The following is a 20,085-nucleotide window of genomic DNA, read 5'->3' on the forward strand; positions in this document are numbered from 1 at the left end:
ATGAAAAAACTTTGTCAAGGTGCCACAAAAAAAATGTAATTATAATTTAGAGAACGAATGACTCTTGTCAAATAACCACAAATAGCAAAGCAAGTGTAATTCATGAAAAAACACTTTCAAGGTGCCACAAATAAAAAGTTAATTATATTTTAGAGAACGAATTACTCTTGTAAAATATCAAAAAATAGCAAATCAATAATAATTCATGAAAAAACATTTTCAAGTTGCAACAAAAAAAAGGTAATGATTATTTAGATAACGAATGACTGTTGTAAAAAATCCACAAATAGAAAAACAATTATAAGTCATGAAAAAACTTTGTAAAGGTGCCACAAAAAAAATGTAATTATAATTTAGAGAACGAATGACTGTTGTCAAATATCCACAAATAGCAAATAAAGCATAATTCATTAAAAAACATTGTCAAGGTTCCACAAATAAAAAGGTAATTATAATTTAGAGAACGAATGACTGTTGTCAAATATCCACAAATAGCAAAGCAATAATAATTCATGAAAAAACATTGTCAAGGTGCCACAAATAAAAAGGTAATTATAATTTAGAGAACGAATGACTGTTGTCAAATAACCACAAATAGCAAAACATTTATATTTCATGAAAAAACATTGTCAAGGTGCCACAAATAAAAAGGTAATTCTAATTTAGAGAACGAATGACTGTTGTCAAATAACCACAAATAGCAAATCAATTATAATTCATGAAAAAACTTTGTCAAGGTGCCACAAATAAAAAGGTAATTATAATTTAGAGAACGAATGACTATTGTCAAATAGCAACAAATAGCAAAGCAAGCATAATTCATGAAAAAACATTGTCAAGGTGCCACAAAAAAAAGGTAATGATAATTTAGAGAACGAATGACTGTTGTCAAATAACCACAAATAGCAAAACAATTATAATTCATGAAAAAACATTGTCAAGGTGCCACAAAAAAAAGGTAATTATAATTTAGAGAACGAATGACTGTTGTCAAATAACCTCAAATAGCAAAGCAATTATAATTAATTAAAAAACATTGTCAAGGTGCCACAAATCAAAAGTTAATAATAATTTAGAGAACGAATGACTCTTGTCAAATAGCCACAAATAGCAAATCAAGACTAATTCATGAAAAAACATTGTCAAGGTGCCACAAAAAAAAGGTAATGATAATTTAGAGAACGAATGACTGTTGTCAAATATCCACAAATAGCAAAACAATTATAATTAATGAAAAAACATTGTCAAGGTGACACAAAAAAAATGTAATTATAATTTAGAGAACGAATGACTTTTTTCAAATAACCTCAAATAGCAAATCAATTATAATTAATGAAAAAACTTTGTCAAGGTGCCACAAATCAAAAGGTAATTATAATTTAGAGAACGAATGACTCTTGTCAAATAGCCACAAATAGCAAAGCAAGCATAATTCATGAAAAAACATTGTCAAGGTGCCACAAAAAAAAGGTAATGATAATTTAGAGAACGAATGACTGTTGTCAAATAACCACAAATAGCAAAACAATTATAATTCATGAAAAAACATTGTCAAGGTGCCACAAAAAAAAGGTAATTATAATTTAGAGAACGAATGACTGTTGTCAAATAACCTCAGAGTTTAAAAGCGAAATTAGTCACCCGTTAATAATCAACATGAAGCCTAAGCTTTAAAATAGGGTTCTAATTGCCTTTTCTTCAAGTTTTAATGAACAAATAAATTGGTATAAATACTAAGGATACCTTTATTTTCACGACTATTTTTTCTTTGTGGATGTGCCTGTATGTGATGTATATTGTGTCGTTGTTATTGAAAATAAATAAATCTTCTCCCAGAAGATTAACTCCTCTCCCCGGGAATACCCTACTCGGGAGAGTGGTCATTCCCACTACTTTTTTTGTTTATAATACCTGACTTTTATAATACCTGTTTTTCTTATTTTAAATAATACCTGACATGTGCAACCCTATCTCATACAGTCACGGTAAAGATGTGGCATCCATATCAATTTGATTAACAAAATCGAGCCAAATTTTTTGGGTGGGGAGGAGGACTTTGTCCCTAACTGACCAAGGAAGTAAATACAGACATATTTTCTGGAGAAGGAAAATTGATTTTTTCAAATATGCCAAACATAACGAAATCGGAAAATATATATTTTGAGATACTTAGCCCTGAATAAACGTTTGAAATATCTTCAAACTCCATGAAGGCTGTAAGAGGTCAAATTATTTCAGCCTTTAGTTGCTCAAAACTTTTAAAGTGCCATAAGCAGGAGTAAGTCAATTAGAAGATTTAAATCAAGGAAAATCTTTTTAATATGAACAACAATAACAACTTGGGACGTTTGTTAGACATAGTATTTGAATATCGTCATTGCTTGTAGTGTAAATTTGTCATAAAGAGCAATTGACATTTTTGATAGCAATAAACATATCAAAAGAATTCTTTTTTTTATGCTGGTTTTAAATATGTAAAGTTTGTTAAGTTTGATGTTACCCGTCAAAAGTTAAGAGCATGAAAAAAGTTAAAGAATTCTATAATTTTAGAAAAAAGGGGGGAGGGGGAGTTGCCTCAGAAAGTGTCTCGGTCTTAATGAAAATCACACCATCAAATTCAGCATACCAGAGAATCCTCATTTAGAGGATTCAAGCTCCTATATACAAAAATTTGGAATTGTGTATTTTTTGCCAAAAGAAAGATCACAGATACGTATTTAGTTGCTTTTTTTAAGCTTTCCCCAGGGGTGATCGTAATGAACCAGTGATCCTATAAGATTGGTCGAGTGCTCTTTGATTGGAAATCAAGGTTCTAGTGCCCTTTTTAAGGGACCAAAAAGATTGGAGGGCAACTAGTCCCCCTTCGACGCCATTATTTCCTCGAAATTGTCCGATCAAAACTTTGAGATAACCATTTTGTTCAACATACCTGGAAGGTTCAATAGCTATGTCTTGTGGATAACATGCCCCCAAAGCCTCTAGGGGATGGGCTATAAGTTACGAAATTTACCCATTTTTTGCTTGTAGTATTTGTTATTGGGAAGCATACAGATCTTTTTTTTGGGGGGGGGGGGGTGGGAGGGATTTCTGCTTGGGGGGATTTTCCACGGTGAGAATTTTCCGTGGGTATGGAGGTTTCCGATGATGAACTTTCCAGGGGAAATTTTATAGAATTCCTATACGAATTTTTTTTTATTTTCTTACTTTGTCTTTGCGGGCTCAATTTTACATGTGGAGATGTTCTGCGGAAATTTTCAGCAGGGTTGGATTTTTTTGGAGGATTGTTCCGTGGGGGAAATTCTCTGTATGGAAATTCCGCTGGAGAGATTCACCACGGCAGGAATTTACTGCGGGAGCGGCTTTCTACAGCGGGGTGGGACGTCCGCAAGAAATTTCCCGGGGAAATTTTCAGCAAAGATGGAATTGTTCGTGGGGAATTTTTCAGGAGTGGGGTATCTTAAATGGGAGGAACTTTACTTGTATGAATTTTCTGCGGAGGAAAAGAATTTTCCTTAGAGGGACTAGATCTCCCGGCATTATTTGAAAAACGATAAGGAATTAAATTAAAAAAAAATCCAATTGAAAGTAAGGAGCAACATTAAAACTTAAAATGAAATGAAATTATTCCGTATTGAAAGAGGAACGCCCCCTTCTCAATACCTCACTCTTTAGGCTAAAATTTGACTCTTTGTCAAAATTCTTTGAGAATGACTCCTGAAACACAAGGGCCGTTTTATTAGAAATAATTCAAAAAACTGTTTCCACAAAACAAGTTTGTCAAAGAAAGTAAAGAGCTCCATTAAGCCAAAAATGAGCAGAAATAAAGTCAAGTAATTTTCCAAGGGTAAAACTACCACAAATCACTATCAATAAACAAATGGAACTGTAAACAAACAGAAATTTCAATAAATAGGCCAGTCAAACTTAAAAAGAGCAAAATTGACATGAATTGGGCTGATAGCCCCCATGCCTTCTCAAGACTAGAAAATAATTTGTACTTTACTGAAAAAAAAAAATAATGAAATACAAATGTCTGTGGATTCTCAGTTTAGTTTACATACACTGATGTCTATTCCTTAAAGTTATAATATTTTCTTTAATTATAAAAGTGAAAAAAGTGAAAACATTTAAAATGTATTTTTTTTTAGTAAAGTACAAATTTTTTAAATAATTATTTAAGTAAAGTGCAAGTTATCACAGGAGTAGTACTGATATAACTAGTAATAGTATTAATAGTCATAGCGGTAGTACTAGTAGCAGTAGTAGTATTAACATATTGCCTTTTGGTCAGTAGAACATCCCTCTCATCAAGTCCTTGAAGCTTCAGCTTGATGCCATTAGTTAATACTATGACATTGCTGATATGTCCTTTTGATAGCCAATATGTCCATATACTTCTTGAAATTTTCATCTCAAAGCTCTTAGCCTTACAAATATTTGCAATAGAAGTAGTAGATGAATTAGTGGTAGAAATTTAGCAGTGATAGTAGTATTAGCAGTAGTGTACACATACTGCCTTTAGGTCAGATGATGTTCCCCTTTAAGTACTCTGTGAAAGTTTCAACTTAATACCCAAATCAATTCTTAAGATACGCTCTTTTGACAATGTGCATGCACATAGCGTCTTTTGATTTAGTTCTTATTTTCCGTCAATATTATAAATTGAGTAGTGTGGTAGTAGTAGTGGTGGTAGGTGCTGCAGCATTGGTAGCTTGCAAATATTGCTTTTTGGATCATCTTCCTTATCATTTCCTGAAACTTCTAAAGTAACATACTCAGTCATTCCTAAGTTACGCTCTTTATACTATCTGTATACACGTAACTTTTTTTTTTATTTAGTTCAACACTCCCCTCAATCTTCTCTGAAAGGCTCACCTGAATGCCCTCTATTTCTTGGAAAGTAAAGTTCAAACATGCATACCTTTTCACAATAATATATACTACATGTACACAACGAACCAATTGCCTAACTTACAGTCCTTATCCTGAGGATTGTGTGGAGGCTGCCATCCCCAGAAATATAGTTACTGGACCTTTCAACAATGCTGAACAAAATAGGTCTCTTAAAATTCAGATGTGTTATGGAGAATGATAGGCTTGGGGGGTTAATTGCCCTCCATGCACTTTTGACTCTTAAAAAGGGCACTAAAACTTCCAACTTCCAATAGATTGAGCCCCATTTGATCCAAAGTTTATACGATCACACGTTCCATATAAACCTTGTATTCACTGGGGAATAACTTACATCCCTTGCACCTGGGTTTTTGGGGTTGTGTCCACCCTGAAAACATTGTTATATGCTCTGTGAACTATTTGTAACAAATGACTATCTCACAATTTTGACCGAATGTGTTTTGGGGAATAGATACTGTCAGGGAGGGGGGCTAGTCTCCCTCCGTCACGTTTCACTCTTAAAAGGGAACTAGGGTTTTAAATTTCCAGTCGAATGAGTCCCTTCTAAAGCTCACACAACCACTCCTTCCATAAGAACCTTCAATCATTTTGACTATGAAAGAGGGCACTAGTCCTTTCAATTTCGATTCAAATAAGCCCTTTTTGAAGTTTCTATGACAACAAAGGGTCATCTAAAATTTTACACCAGATGCATTTCGGGAAAATGCGACGTGTGTTTGGGGGAGGGGGAGTATCTATCCCCCGATCACCTTGACTGTGAAAAAAGGCACTAGAACTTCTGATTACCAATCCCTGGAGCCCCTTCCGAAGTTTGTATGACCACCCATTCTATAAAAACCTTATATGCCTCCAGGGCATAACTTGCAACCCTTGCCCTGTGGGCTGGGGGGGGGGGGTTTGCTCAATGACATCATTTTCGGAATTTTTTAACTACGCTGAACAAAATGGCTATCTCAAAATTTTGATTGGATGTGTTTGGGGAAATGATTGACAGGGGGGGCTATTGTCCTACTATTACTTTTGACTATTAAAAAGGTGACTAGCCCTCCCATTTTCCAATCGAATCAGCTTTTTTTAAAGTTTCTATGACAACTCCTATACGACGTGTTCTGGTCTAAACCCCCCCCCCCCCAAAAAAAGAAGAAAAAAATAGTAATAATAATAATACGTTGTGCCCATATCGGTTTTTACTTTGGCAGTGCTATAGCGCTGCTTATATGGTAAGAAGCTTTTTTACAAGTTCTAAAATAAACTTTAACGTGAAGAGCGAGGTATTGAGGAGATGGAAAACCCCCTTAAATATGGAATAATTTCTGTTCGTTTAAGCTTTAATGTTGATCTTTTCTTTCAGTGGATTTTTTTTTAATTTATTCGCATCAGGGTCGGATTCCATCCTGTGTATTTGAAATATACACAATCGGGCAATAAAAGGTGACCTAGGAATATTTTCGCTGAGAATGAGTAGATTAGCACAGATGATCCGGTACTGGCTAAAAGTTCAAATTCTGCCAGAAGACAGGTTAGCAAAAGCAGTTTATCTGGAAATGCTACGGTCGAAACGTAAAAGATCGTGGCCGTATCAAATAAAAAATGTTTTAGATGGAGTAGGAATATCTTATATTTGGAATGAGAGGCTAGGACCGTTAGATCGGGACGAGCCGTTTTTTGCTAAGATTATAGAAACAATAAAAGACCAGGAAATCCAAATGTGGACCCAGGCAGTTAAAACATCTGAGACATTGAAGTTTTAATCCCAAGTAAAAGAGATATTTGGACTTGAATATTATTTCAAACTAGGATTACCGGGGGAGACATTAGGGACTTGGTTTCGGGTCCGAGCGAATTGCCTGCCACTAAAAAATAGAAAAAAGAGTATTTGAAAGAAAAAGGGTGGCCCCAGATACAGATGTGGATTACTCTTGCCCCAGATGTAACCTTGGTATTGAGGATGTGGCCCATATTCTCGCCGAGTGCCAGCAACTTTCTCTTTTAAGGGGAAAGTATTTTGAGGGTGGTAACTTGAAGTTCCCGAGGATCCTGCAGACGACTGTAAAAAGGACAATCAGGCAGTTATGTAAATAATTAATTGAAGCGTTGACATCAATGAGTGATATTTATGTTATTTTTCTTGTGGAGTGTATTTAAGAATACTGTATGGCCTGTTTTTTTGGCTTATAATAAATTATTATTATTATTATCATTATTATTATATGTGCGTTAATTGAACCTCTCCATAATTGCTTGGCTATTTGCGTATTTTTACCTATTTATTTGTTTTGTTGTCCGTTGTTTTTTTCTCTCTTATTTTTAATTAATGATCCTTTAATCGGAATAAATACTGGGCACTTGTTAATTAAACGAAAAAAGTTGATTAACTTGTTGATTAAACCCAGGAAGTGAAGTTAGGTTATTCCTAATGAAATATAACCTTCATATAACCTTTATTTCATATAATAATAGAATTTGAGCTATATATTTGCATACTAGGGGGGGGTTAATATATTTGTACATCACCCCTAACCTTACCCCCCCCCCCCCCGAATGTGCAAATATATAGCCCTAATTGTACAATTCCAATGCATTGTATCATCTGTCACTTGTCTTTGTGGCTATGAAACCGGTTTTCTAAGATCTAAGCGTAAATCTTAAGTGTGTTTCGTTTAATTCACAAGTACCAAATATTGTATTGAACAAAAAAGTATATACACTTTTTTTACAGATAGAAGACAAACAAGCCATTTACTGTTATTCGACACTTAGTCACGTCATCGCAGATCGGGAGGTTCGGGAAGTGAGGCAAAACGTCGGACTATTGTACAAAGATAACGATTTTGAGGTTGGTACCGCATTGTTTGGTTGTACCAGTATAATAAACCTAGAGAACTTGCTTGTATTTTTCTGTGGTAATATCCAAATCCCTCCCGTAAAATTTTCCTATGCGTGCATATGATATGATATTAAAGAAATATGATTATTAAAGTTATCACTGGGGCTTATATTGCTATTAAATAACTTAAAACTAACATTAAAACTTAGCTAACAGAAATATTCTGTATATGAAAGGGGCTGTCCCCTCCTCAACGCCTCCCTATTTACGGTAAAGTTTGACTCTTTCTCACAACTTAAATTTTTGAAACAATAAAAATTTTAGCGTAAAGAGCGAGGCTTTAAGGAGGGGACATCCCATTTCATATACAGAATAATCTCTGTTCGTTTTAAGTTTTAATGTCGCTCCTTACTTTCAGTAAAAAAAACTTGTTTTTTTTATTTAATTTCTGAACGTTTTTTAATTAATGCAGGTTTTGATTTTTGCTCACCGTACATGAATAATTAAAACAAAACTTGCATATTAATTTTACTTTTTTTGGTTAAATGGCTCTCTCGAAAGTTGTTTAATTTTATTTACGAACGTTTTTATTAGTAATAAATATACGTAACTTACGAATTAACTTACGTAACGAACTTCTATATTCATATATTTTTAATACGTATATTAGGGGGTTCGCCCCCAAGTCAATACCTCGTTCTTTACGCTAAAGTTCAAATTTTGTTCCAATTCTTTAAAAATTACCCCTTAATCACAAAGGCTGTTAATTAGAATAAATAGGTCTTATGAAATTATTAAAAAAAATTAGCGTAAAGAGCGAGGTATTGACTAGGGGGCGAACCCAATTATATACGTAATAATTTATGTTCGTTTTAATTTTTGAGGTTGCGCTTTCTTTCAGTTGAAAAACTAGTTTTTTTTTTATTTAATTTCTGATCGTTTTTTTAAATAATGCAGGGAAATCTGGCACCCCCTTCATAGTAATGTCCCTTCCCCCATAAAAACTTCCTCCATGGAAATATCATCCCACGTAACCCCCCCCCCCCGAACTACCAGAAAAAATACCCCCCCTGAAAACGTTTGTATACTTCTCAATAACCAAGACTATATGTTAGCATTGGGCAAAGTTCATAACTTGCAGCCCTTCCCCCGGGGAGTGTGGGGGATTCAGTCATCCGCCAAGACATAGTTATTATATTTTTCAACCATGCTGAACAAAAAGGCTATCTCAAATGATCGGGTAACTTTGGTAAAAAATGAGCGTGGGAGGGGGCCTAGTTGCTCTCCATTTTTTTTGGTCACTTAAAAAGGGAACCAGAACTTTTAATTTCCGTTTGAATGAGCCCTCCTGCGATATACTAGAAACACTGGGTTGATACGATCACCCCTGGGAAAAAAAAAAAAAAATAAAATAAATAAAATAAACACGCATCCGTGATCTTTCTTCTAGGAAAAAATACAAAATTCCACATTTTTGCAGATAGGAGCGTGAAACCTCTATAGTAGGGTTCTCTGATACGCTGAATCTGATGGTGTGATTTTCATTAAAGTTCTATTACTTTTAGGGGATGTTTCTTCATCCTTACTTCAACGAAGTTCAACCAGGACTGATAAATAAAATGATGAGAGAGGATGAATTCATTCAAACGAAATAAAATGAAATTATTAACTGCAAGTTTTCAAAGCTAATCTTGCTTTTTTAGCAGCTAGTCTTAAAGGCCTTTTTGTAACGGGTTCAATACTATTGTCAATTGGTTTAATAAAATATTTTGTTAGATCATTTTTAATTAAATTTGAGTATAAAGAATCCAGTGAATATTCTCCTAAGTCCCTATTTAAGGAAATATTTTTATTTATTTTGAGCCTAATTTCGATTGATTCCCAGACCACCTGTTTTATCCCCAAATCACTACTAATGAGAGAAGATTTTTCAAAAAGTATTTTGTGGCCGGGATTATCAAATATATGGATAGCTAAAGCAGAATCAAAGGGGTTATTAGAATTATTAGCAATTAACGCTTTGTCTATGTCTTCTTTATGCTGGTGTATCCGTTTTTCTAGATTCTGATGAGTTCTGCCAACGTAGTAATTGCCACAATCGCAGGGTATTTGATAAACCCCTCTTTGGCGAGTTGTACTGAAGACGGCCCTTGGACATAGGGCCGAAATATTCACCGATTTAAATTGCACTGTCTTGGAAAAAATTTCCCTATTGTTTTTAAGTTGTGTTTGTTTGATATGGAAAGGCAGTGTGGTCTTCGTCAATATCTGTATATATATATATATATATATATATATATATATATATATATATATATATATATATATATATATATATATATATATATATATATATATATATATATATATATATATATATATATATATATATACATGGGCGTAGGCAGCATTTGGCAGCATATTGTCTAGGGGGGGGCAGTCGATAGTGTGATGGAGTTTTATCAACTGCTTTTTCCAAACCATCTGCTTTTTCAGCCTTATCTAATGTCAATTTGAAGGTCTAGGGGGGGGGGCAGCTGCCCCTCCCTACGCCTATGTATATATATATATATATATATATATATATATATATATATATATATATATATATATATATATATATATATATATATATATATATATATATATATATATATATATATATATTTAATTATTAGTATATTTTAAGAGTATTAGTATATTAATATAAATTTGGTTGACGCTTCGTCTCCCTTTTCTAAACCCACTCGTTTCTTCTCTTAAACCTATATCCACAGCATTTCTTAGTCAATTCAATGCCATCATGCTAAGTAACTTGCTTCCTAGAGAAATCGAACTAATTCCTAATTTCGCAACCACCGCATTTCAAAAATTCATTTACCACACTATCAGCACCTGAGACCTTTTGTAATCCTTTATTTAAGTATTTTGTAATTCTTTCAATACATTCTTTATTCCTCCACGCGAAATCATCATTCCTTCACCTTCAAATTGTCAATTTTTCATCTATTTTTTTTTTTTCTAAATCATTTCCTGCGACTTTATCTCGGTTAAAAACTTTATCAAAATGCTCCAACTACGATTAACATCTTATCAATTGAAGACTCCGTTCCTAATCTAAATGGGCTAAGTCCAGACTAACTAATACTTCTCAGTTTCTTAAAATGGCAGTACAGTATCTTACCATTATGTCGTCTGACTGCATGTTAAAGATCATTGGCAATTTTCCTCATGGCCTGCATTTCACCCCATTTCACATCTCCTTAATTAATTCTTTAATGCCTTTTCTATTTCCCTTACTTTTTTGCGTATTCTCGTGTGATCTGTCCTTCAGACACTTTGTACAAATTCCTTCTCTCCTTTAACCTTTTTAAAAATTTCACTAATACTCCAAGTGTTCTTTCTAACTTTCCTCTCTAAGCACTTTTCACTACTTGACGACCAATTTTTTAAAATTATTCCATCTATTATCTATATTGTCAAATTCTTAACTCTCCATTTCATATCCAACTGTTCCTGGAAAGTACCTTTCAAATTCTTATCATGGAGTCTGTCAACGTCATAAATGGCTTGAAGATAGTTACATATACCAAATATCATCTTTAACCAATTCTAGTCACCATTAGACGGTGGTGTTTACATTAAACATCAGGAACAACACTCATATGTACCCTATTGTCATCAATCCTTCCTATCTTCAATTTACAATAACATAATCAACAAGTTTGGCCGTCTTACCGTCATGTGGGTACCGTTTTCATATATGGGTAATTTTATGGTCACAGAAACGGGGGGAAAGCAGCCAAAAAAGCTAAAAATATATAGGACTAAACAGCTGAAGAAGGTTTAGCCGTCCACGCGTAATTGTCATTGGGAATCAAAAGACTCTTCATGTTTAAATTTTTACGAACTAAACCCTTGTGAAGTGTATCACGGTTCAATGTAGCAATACATATGAAAATGTTCAACTCCCCTAAAAATTTGAAAATTGAGGTTTTCAGGAATTAATATACCTAAGATGAGTCCAGGCGACACTTTTTCTATTCCATGGTACGTTCAAAATGTAGCCCTAAGGCAGGCACGTACGAAGAAATTTGTTTTTTAAGGGGAGGCAAATCGTGAGATTTCGGGGGACAGGCCTGGATCCCCCCCCCCTGCGTACGTGCCAGCCCTAAGGTACCCCGTAATGATTTTTCTTTGTCAATGCCCAGCTTCTGTTAAAACCCATTTTTTACTATCTAACATGGACTTATAATTACGAATTATGATTCAAAGTTTATTTGCTCGGAAGAAAGAGTGGGTTTCCGTGAAACATTATGCCGACTACTACCTGCTACCACATTTTTGTGGTATTTGTGGTCTTCAAGTAATTCAATACTTTGTCTTTATTTTCGAGTTTTAATAAAGGGTAAACAAGCTTATCATTTGATTGCGTCTTCATTTGGCTTAGGATGTTTTTTAAAGTAGCAAGGATAATGAAATTGAAATCGGATTGTTTAAATTGAATAAATAGAAATTGAATAAACAGAAATTGGATAATGAAATTGAAATCTGAATGTTTAAATTGGATAAATGGAAACTTACACAGCCATATGCGCCTTAAAAAGTTAGGAAATTTTGGGAATTTAATTTTTAATGAAAAAGGGCTTAATATGCAGTTTAATTTATCTATCTGTAACAGATTATTTTGCAATTTCCTATTTTTAAATTAATTTCATTTTTATTTAATAAATATTTTTTATTGAATCCCCTATTTGCTTGTTATGTCAAATGCTAAAGTAAAAAAAAGCCTACTTCTGGGCTTTAAGTAAAGGTTGCAGCTTTAGAGCAGGCCTACCACAGAAAATATTTACTTCACCAATAATTATTTCCTTAACTCCTGGAGAATTTCGCTTTTCTATAATTATTTTTCCTCCCTCGTTCTACCTCAAGAAAAATCCCCATTTTCATCCCAATGGAATTTTGCAGAGAAAGATATAGGAGAAATCTTCTCCCTTGTATTATTGAAATTTTAAATTAGTAAATCTTCCCATTCCCCCACCCCTTTTGACCATTCAGTGTATACTTTATTGTCATTTGAACCTTCTGTTTTATTATCTTTTATATATTTTATTATTTTCTTATATCTATTTAAATTTATTATTTGAACCTTCTATTTGTGTAGTCAATGTTTGAATAAATTCTTTAAAAAAAGAACTTAAAAAACGAAATTTGCGCCATAAATCATCAAAAAATGAGCTTAAAGCACATGCCACCAAACACCTTAAGAAGTCGTAGCTTTTCTTTGAAGGTGTAGTTGCCTTTAGGAATCAAAAGATTGTTAATTTTCGAAGTTTTGGGCGAAAGGCGTCAAGTTTGATTAATTAGTTTCGCTGACTTATTCTTACGGTTCGCATGACAATAGTGACGAAAATAAGGCTAAGAAGCCCTAAGAGAGAAATGTGGTTTTTATTCATTTTAGACCTAGGATGGTTCCAAAGGGGGGGGGAGGCAAAAATTATTTTCTTTCATGTCCTTAGCACTTTAATATTTATTCGTTAGATACAAAATTTGTCATGTATAATATTATTCTATTTAAAATTTTAGTTCTTTCGATTCTGAGTTTCATTTTAATATAATGTTTTAGTATTCTAGATTTTAATATCTAATAATTTTAATTTTAATTTTTTTCGAAGGAACTTGGAGGTTAACCATTTTCTTAAGATCGAATAAAACTAATCATAGTTTTATGAAAAGCTATTAAAGCTTATGCAAAAGCTTAAAAGAAACATAAAACAGTGTCAAACAAAATAACACTAAGAGATAAAAAGAGAAAAAACAGGTTTATAAGTTTTAGCTTTTTGAAACAAATCATTGAATTATTCAGTAAGTATTAAACAAAGCAGTGCCGGCAGAAAAAGAGAAAAAACATATATTTTCAACTGTTTAAAGTCTCTCTTTCAACAATTGTTTTTCAACGTCTTTATCTAGATTTAAATCTCTAGGCCTTCCATTGATTTTTGCCTATGAGTTTTGGTATCCAGAATGTATCCAGCTCAATGGTGTCCTTAAGAGATTGGTGATTGAGTGAAACCAGGGTCCTTAAGGGATTGGGAGTCATAGGTATACTCTGCTCTTTAAGGTTCGAGGTTGACAACTAAAAAAAAGTTTTTTCAAAATTCGGGCCCTGTAAGCTATGGATTTTAGAAACCTTTGAATCTTTGGGAACTGGACATCGGACTGGATCCAGTTCGAATAAATTCGAAATGGATCGAATTTATTGAAACCCAAGTCGAATAATAATATGGATGATATAACAGAAGAGCTCTTGGGCGCTTATTCTCGACTTTGTCTGATCATTCTGTACTTAATTTTTCGGGTGTTCATTCTGTTCTTAATCTAAAGGATTTGAAAAAGATTAAAGTTACATACTTAAAATTTTGCGATTTTCTTCTTTCTCTGCCGCCATGGACTAGAAATTGGAATCTAGTTAAAACATTCTATGTTACGGATGTAACTCCAAAGCTCGGTGATGTACACAAAAAGCTTTCTGCAAATTCATTTTGTAATATTGGCCCTGACCATGGTCTTTTGCAGTTTTTACTTAGTAGAAATTAATTGCTAGTATTTTTTTATGCTCTTTTTTTCTCTCTTTTTATTATTATGTTTGTACTCCACTTGTACTAATTATTCTCTTGTATAGTTGTGGGTAATAAAATGATTGAATTGAATTGAAATAGAGTACAAAGAGATAGTAAGGAAGGATTTAAAAGGAATTGGGGAATCTAACCTAGCCTTTCACCATTTAACCTTGCATAAAACTGAAAAAGTTTATTGGCAACGCTGACTAAATCCAAGGAGGAAAAAAATAGGTAATTTGGACATTCACCGGTGACTCGATATTCACCAATTTCGGACATTCACAGTAACATATATATTATGTTACTGTGTAACACTATTGCAAATAATTTTGCGATTATATTATTTTATATATATAAAATAATTGCAAAAAATAAGTTTTAAAAAAATCACAGACACATTTTATACATCTTGCCCTGTTACACTTTTATGTCTTTCATTTCAAGAAAACCCAAAAGTTAATGTTAAAAGGTTTCAGGTTGAGTGTTAAATGGTCGCAATTTTCTAAATTAGGCTGTAATCTGATTAAAGGTTTTTTTATTCAAGGATTTGAATTTACTTGTTTAGAAAATGGGGCTTATTGACCGGAAGGAAAATTAGTCCGACGAATAATTTTAAACTGTCAATCAAACTAGAAGTCAAAGAAAAGCGTCTCCTTCAATTAAGGGGAAAATTAAGGAGAAATTTGTTCTGAAATTGTTACGAATCATGCTGGGCAAAATTTGATAATTGAAATGTTACAAGGAAAGCTAATTTTAAGTAGGAAAACTAATTAAATAGCATTTTGGACAGTAAGGCTAGAATGGGAAAAAATGAATGTTTAAACGTGTATTATTAAAATAGGTGAAATGCAATGCATATTTTTTTAGTTATTTTTGGGTAAAATTCAAAATAGTAATACCTCCATTATCTTAGAGATCAGTTGAACTAAGTTGATCGATTAGCTAGGAACTAATCAAGGTCCTCCACAGGACGCTAACCTTGGTTACTTGGGAAAAACTTTTTGCTACGTAAGTTAAACCTTCAGAAATTGTTTTGTGTGTTTCCAAAACAGAAACAACAAAGAATAATTAAAAAAGAATTTACAAACGAAATGTATCATACCTAAGCTGATCAGTATAAAAATTTAAAGAATTTATTCAAACATTGACTGCACAAATAGAAGGTTCAAATAATAGAAATAAAGGAATATAAAAAAGAATAAAAATAGAAGGTTCAAATGAAAATAAATTATACATTGAATGATCATCAAAAGAGGAAGGGGGGCTTACTAAATTAATATTTCAAAAATATAGAGGAACAAAATCTCTCCTATATCTTTCTCTGTAAAATTCCATTGGGATGAAAATGGATATTTTTCTTGAGGTATAACGAGGGAGGCAAAGGCTAAGGGAGGAAAAATAGCTATAGATAAGCAAAATTCTCCAGGGGTTAAGGAGATAATTATTGATGTAGCAAATATGTATTGTGGTAAGCCTAATCTAAAGCTGCGACCCTTACTTAAAGCCCAAAAGTGGGCTTTTTTCTTAACTTTAGCATTTGACATTACAACAAAATAGGGGATTTAATTAAAAAAATTCTATTGAATTAAAATAAATTAATTGAACAAATTGGAAATTGCAAAATTATCTTTTACAGATAGATAGAATAAAATTCATTAAATTCATAAAAATTTAATAAAATTCGTAAAATTAAGTTAAAATTTTTTTTTATTACTTTAGGAAGACTTAATTGACTTTGAATTTATTTTATTTATTTATTAAATCATTCGAAATAACATTCAATTCAGTATTATTTCGTATATGTGTCGTATTCCCTCGGGTGCTTATCGCAAAGTCTTAGAGAAACTTCTAAAACTGCCAAATTTCGTAAATTTCTAAAATCTTAAAGCATTTTTCAAAAGTTTCCTTCAAGAATTCAATTACTTTTCTTATCTGCTTAAAAGCGTCTTGAATAAATTAGTCTTTTGAGAATGTAAAAATATTATTTTTTAATGAGCTGTGTACTTGGTTAGCCCATTCAAAAGCTAAAAAAAAATTAAAAAATAAGCTTATGAAAGAAGCTTAAAAATCTCTTAGCCCTGCCAACGCAGTGAAACGCTAATCTAATCGAAAATCAAACAGAGAAGCTAATAAAAATCTCAGATAAAAATATCCGAAAAAAAACACTAAATTCTAAAAGTATACTTTAACATATCAATTTATCAAATGAAATTGATGCTTACTCTGTAACTTTAAAAAGACCCATGTTATTTTGTTATTTTCAACTACAATTCGTATTTGTCTGTCCAGAACAATACCGAATTGTTTCTTCCCTGTCTAGTATTTGCCAAAAGGTTCTAAGAAAAAAACTTTTTATTATAGTTTCGTAAATTTATTATATCTGAAAGCTTTTCTTGTAAGCTTGCCTTTAAAATTTTTCTAGCTTTTCCTTCAAAAATACCCGTTAAGACATCCCTCCAAAATTACTTTTGTTTCCCCCTTTTTCTGTCTAATATTTTCATGAATATTAATCGTGAAGATGTAAAAACGTAATTGATCAGGGTACTTTATAATGTAGCCTATTCTGAAGCTTAAAACCTGTAGAAAAAAAAAATCTTAAAATGCCAAGGACACTTAAATAAAAATAATGTTTGCTCCCTGTTTTAAAATTATTAATTTATTTAAAAATAATTTAAGCTATTTTAAAATAATTTCATTATATTTCTGCCCCCTGGGTTAATCTTAAGTCTATTTGTATATGAAAACTTCAATTTTGTGAGATTTTCTTCTGGGTTTAAATTTTTGCGATTTTTGGACATTACTATATTTTCATCAGTGTTGCCAAATGCAAAACATGATAATAGATAAGTAAAACTTATTAGTTGAATTTGACAACCGTAAAAAATAAACATTAACAATCTATTGATCCCCAATGACGTCGTAGCTTTCCTTCAAAGGACATCTACATCTTTTTAGGCAGTTTGATGCCAAATGTCTTCGCTTAGTTTTGTTGACTTTTTAACCCCATTTATTTTTTTTTAATATTTTTGGCTATTCCAAACTATGAAATTTTTAGGGCAATATCTAAGGCCGCATCCATGGGAGGGGTTTGGAGGTTTGATCTTCCTCCAAAAAAATGCTTGTCTGACGTAATGAAAATGCATACAATTTCACAATTTCGATGCGTTTTTCTAAGTTTTTTGTACCCCCTCCCCCCCAAAATAAAAATCCTGGATATGGCCCTGAATCCTGTATATTCCTTAGTACCATTTTAGTCTTTAAACATTTGAAACGTTGTCTGCCAACGTTTCTGCCATGGAAACGTTGAAACAACGAATACTACATCTTTAAGGAAAATCACAGATTCATAAGCTGTTTAGCGTCATATGTTTTTAACTTGTTTTTTACCCACATTTCTTTTTTGTAAATTCAGAATATTTAGAGCCATATATATATATATATATATATATATATATATATATATATATATATATATATATATATATATATATATATATATATATATATATATATATATATATATATATATATATATATATATATATATATATATATATATATATATATATATATATATATATATATATATATATATATATATATATTACTACTACTACTAACAATTCACCGCAGCACCAAGCCGCCTGAGGCCAACACAGCTACACACGCTCCTCCTCCACCCCAATCTATTCAAAGCCTCCCTTTTTACACCCGCCCACGAATTTCCCAATGCTTTTAAATCTTTCTTTATGACGTCCTCCCACCCCAGACGGGGACGACCTGCTTTCCGTTTAGCCCAAGATGGCTGGTCGAAAAGAACAGTCTTCGGCAATCTGTCATCCTTCATCCGAACAACGTGCCCTAACCACCTCACCCTTTCTTTCATTACAGCCCTAGAGAGCGGTATTGAACCACATTTTTCTTATAGCCTATTGTTTGAAATACGGTCAGTCAGCCGGGTACCCAGAACAATCCTTAAGCAATTTCTCTGGAAAACATCTAGCAAATCTTCATCCGCTCTTCGGAGCGTCCATGCTTCAGAGCCATATTTGACCACTGTCATCACTGTAGCTTCTAATATTATAATCTTGGTTTGCAGACTTATCTTCCTATTCTTCCAAACTTTTTTTAATTGTGAAAAAACACCCTCAGCCTTGGCTATTCTATTTTTAACATCTTCACTGCTCCCGCAATCTTTACTAATAATACTACCAAGGTAAGTGAACCTGTACACCTGATCAATCTTTCCGTTACCCAACGTCACCTTTTCATCTTCACTTATTCCTAGCCTTAGTGACTTAGTCTTCCTAACATTAATTTTCAAACCAATTCCAGCACTCTGAACTCGCAAAACCTCTAAAACTTCATTCATTTTGCTCACACTTTCATCTAGGATGCTTAAATCATCAGCATAATCCAAGTCCAGGAGACTTTTTCCTCCCCATTTGACTCCGTGGTCTCCCATTGCCTTTCCTGTGCTCCTTAAAACAAAGTCCATCAAAATAATCCATATAAAGGGGGATAGAAAACAACCCTACCTAACACCTGATTTAACATATAACTAGCTGCTAACCGTATTTCCAACTTTAAATGCAGCTGGGTTACTCTCTTTTATAGCATTAGTTACTTTATGGTATTTGTTTTGTATACCATACAAGGATAATAACTTTGGTAAATCCTTTCTATCAACAGAATCGTACGCTCGCTCATAATCTATAAAACTGAAGACCAAAGGTGTTTGACAACTCAGGCACTTCTCAATTATTAGCCTAAGGGTGAAAATTTGGTCGACACATCCTCTACCTTTTCTAAAACCGCACTGCTCTTCTCCTAAAACTTATCATATTACTGAGTAATTATCATATTACTAAGTAATTTGCTACCTACAGAGACCAGACTAATGCCTCGATAATTACCACCCTCACTTTTATCACCTTTCTTATGAAGTGGCTTAATTAAGGTTTTCCTAAAATCGTTAGGTACTTCCCATTTTTCAAAAATCATATTCATAATCTTCAGTAACTTATTTCTAACCTCAGAGCCACCATATTTAAGAAACTCATTTACTACCCTATCAGTATCTGAAACCTTATTACTCATTCATCCTTTGAGTACTGTTGCTAATTCCTCCTCACAAAACAAATCTTCCTTCACATCCAAGGTATCACAAACTTTTTCATTTTCCTCTATATCTGTACCTGCAACTCTATCTCGGTTAAGCAAGTTCTCAAAATCTTCGGCCCATCTCTCTTTAGTTTTTTCCTTATCGCTAATTGTGACCCCACTCCTATCTTTAACTGGGACAAGTACGGATTGACTACTCCCTCTCAATTTGTTAACGTGCCAGTACAAAATTTTACTATTATGCCGTCTAGCTGCATCTTCCAGATCCTCAGCAATTTTCTCCATGGCCTCCACTTCACACCTCCTTAGTTCATATCTTAATGCTTTCTCCACTTTCTTTACATTTCTTTTGTTTTCATACGATTTATCACTCAGATAATTCTTGCACAAGTCCTTTCTCCTTTCTATTAAACATAAAGCTTTTTCACTAATATTCTTAGCTGCAGTTCTAGCTTTCTTCCCTAATACACCTTCAGCAACTTCAAAAATTATTTTTCTAAAATTATTCCAACCATCTTCCACATTATCAAATTTGAAACTCTCAAGTTTAGTATTCAACTGTTCCTGGAAAGTTTCTCTCAAATTCTCATCCTGGAGTCT

The 20,085-nt window shown here is 32.9% G+C and overlaps 1 protein-coding gene across 2 annotated transcripts in view; it reads left to right on the forward strand.

The window, feature by feature from the left end:
- Positions 1-20,085, forward strand: part of LOC148939181 (terminal nucleotidyltransferase 4B-like) — a 585,918-nt gene that overhangs the window by 435,560 nt on the left and 130,273 nt on the right. For both annotated transcript variants that reach the window (XM_089107013.1, XM_089107012.1), the window contains one exon: positions 7,634-7,750. In XM_089107013.1, coding sequence (XP_088963139.1) covers positions 7,634-7,750 — 117 coding nt within the window. The remainder of the gene's footprint in view (positions 1-7,633; positions 7,751-20,085) is intronic.

The sequence above is a fragment of the Artemia sp. Qi Xiang Cuo genome, chromosome 21, assembly GCF_049724085.1.
Source record: "Artemia sp. Qi Xiang Cuo chromosome 21, ASM4972408v1, whole genome shotgun sequence".
In the NCBI taxonomy this organism is placed as follows: domain Eukaryota; kingdom Metazoa; phylum Arthropoda; class Branchiopoda; order Anostraca; family Artemiidae; genus Artemia; species Artemia sp. Qi Xiang Cuo.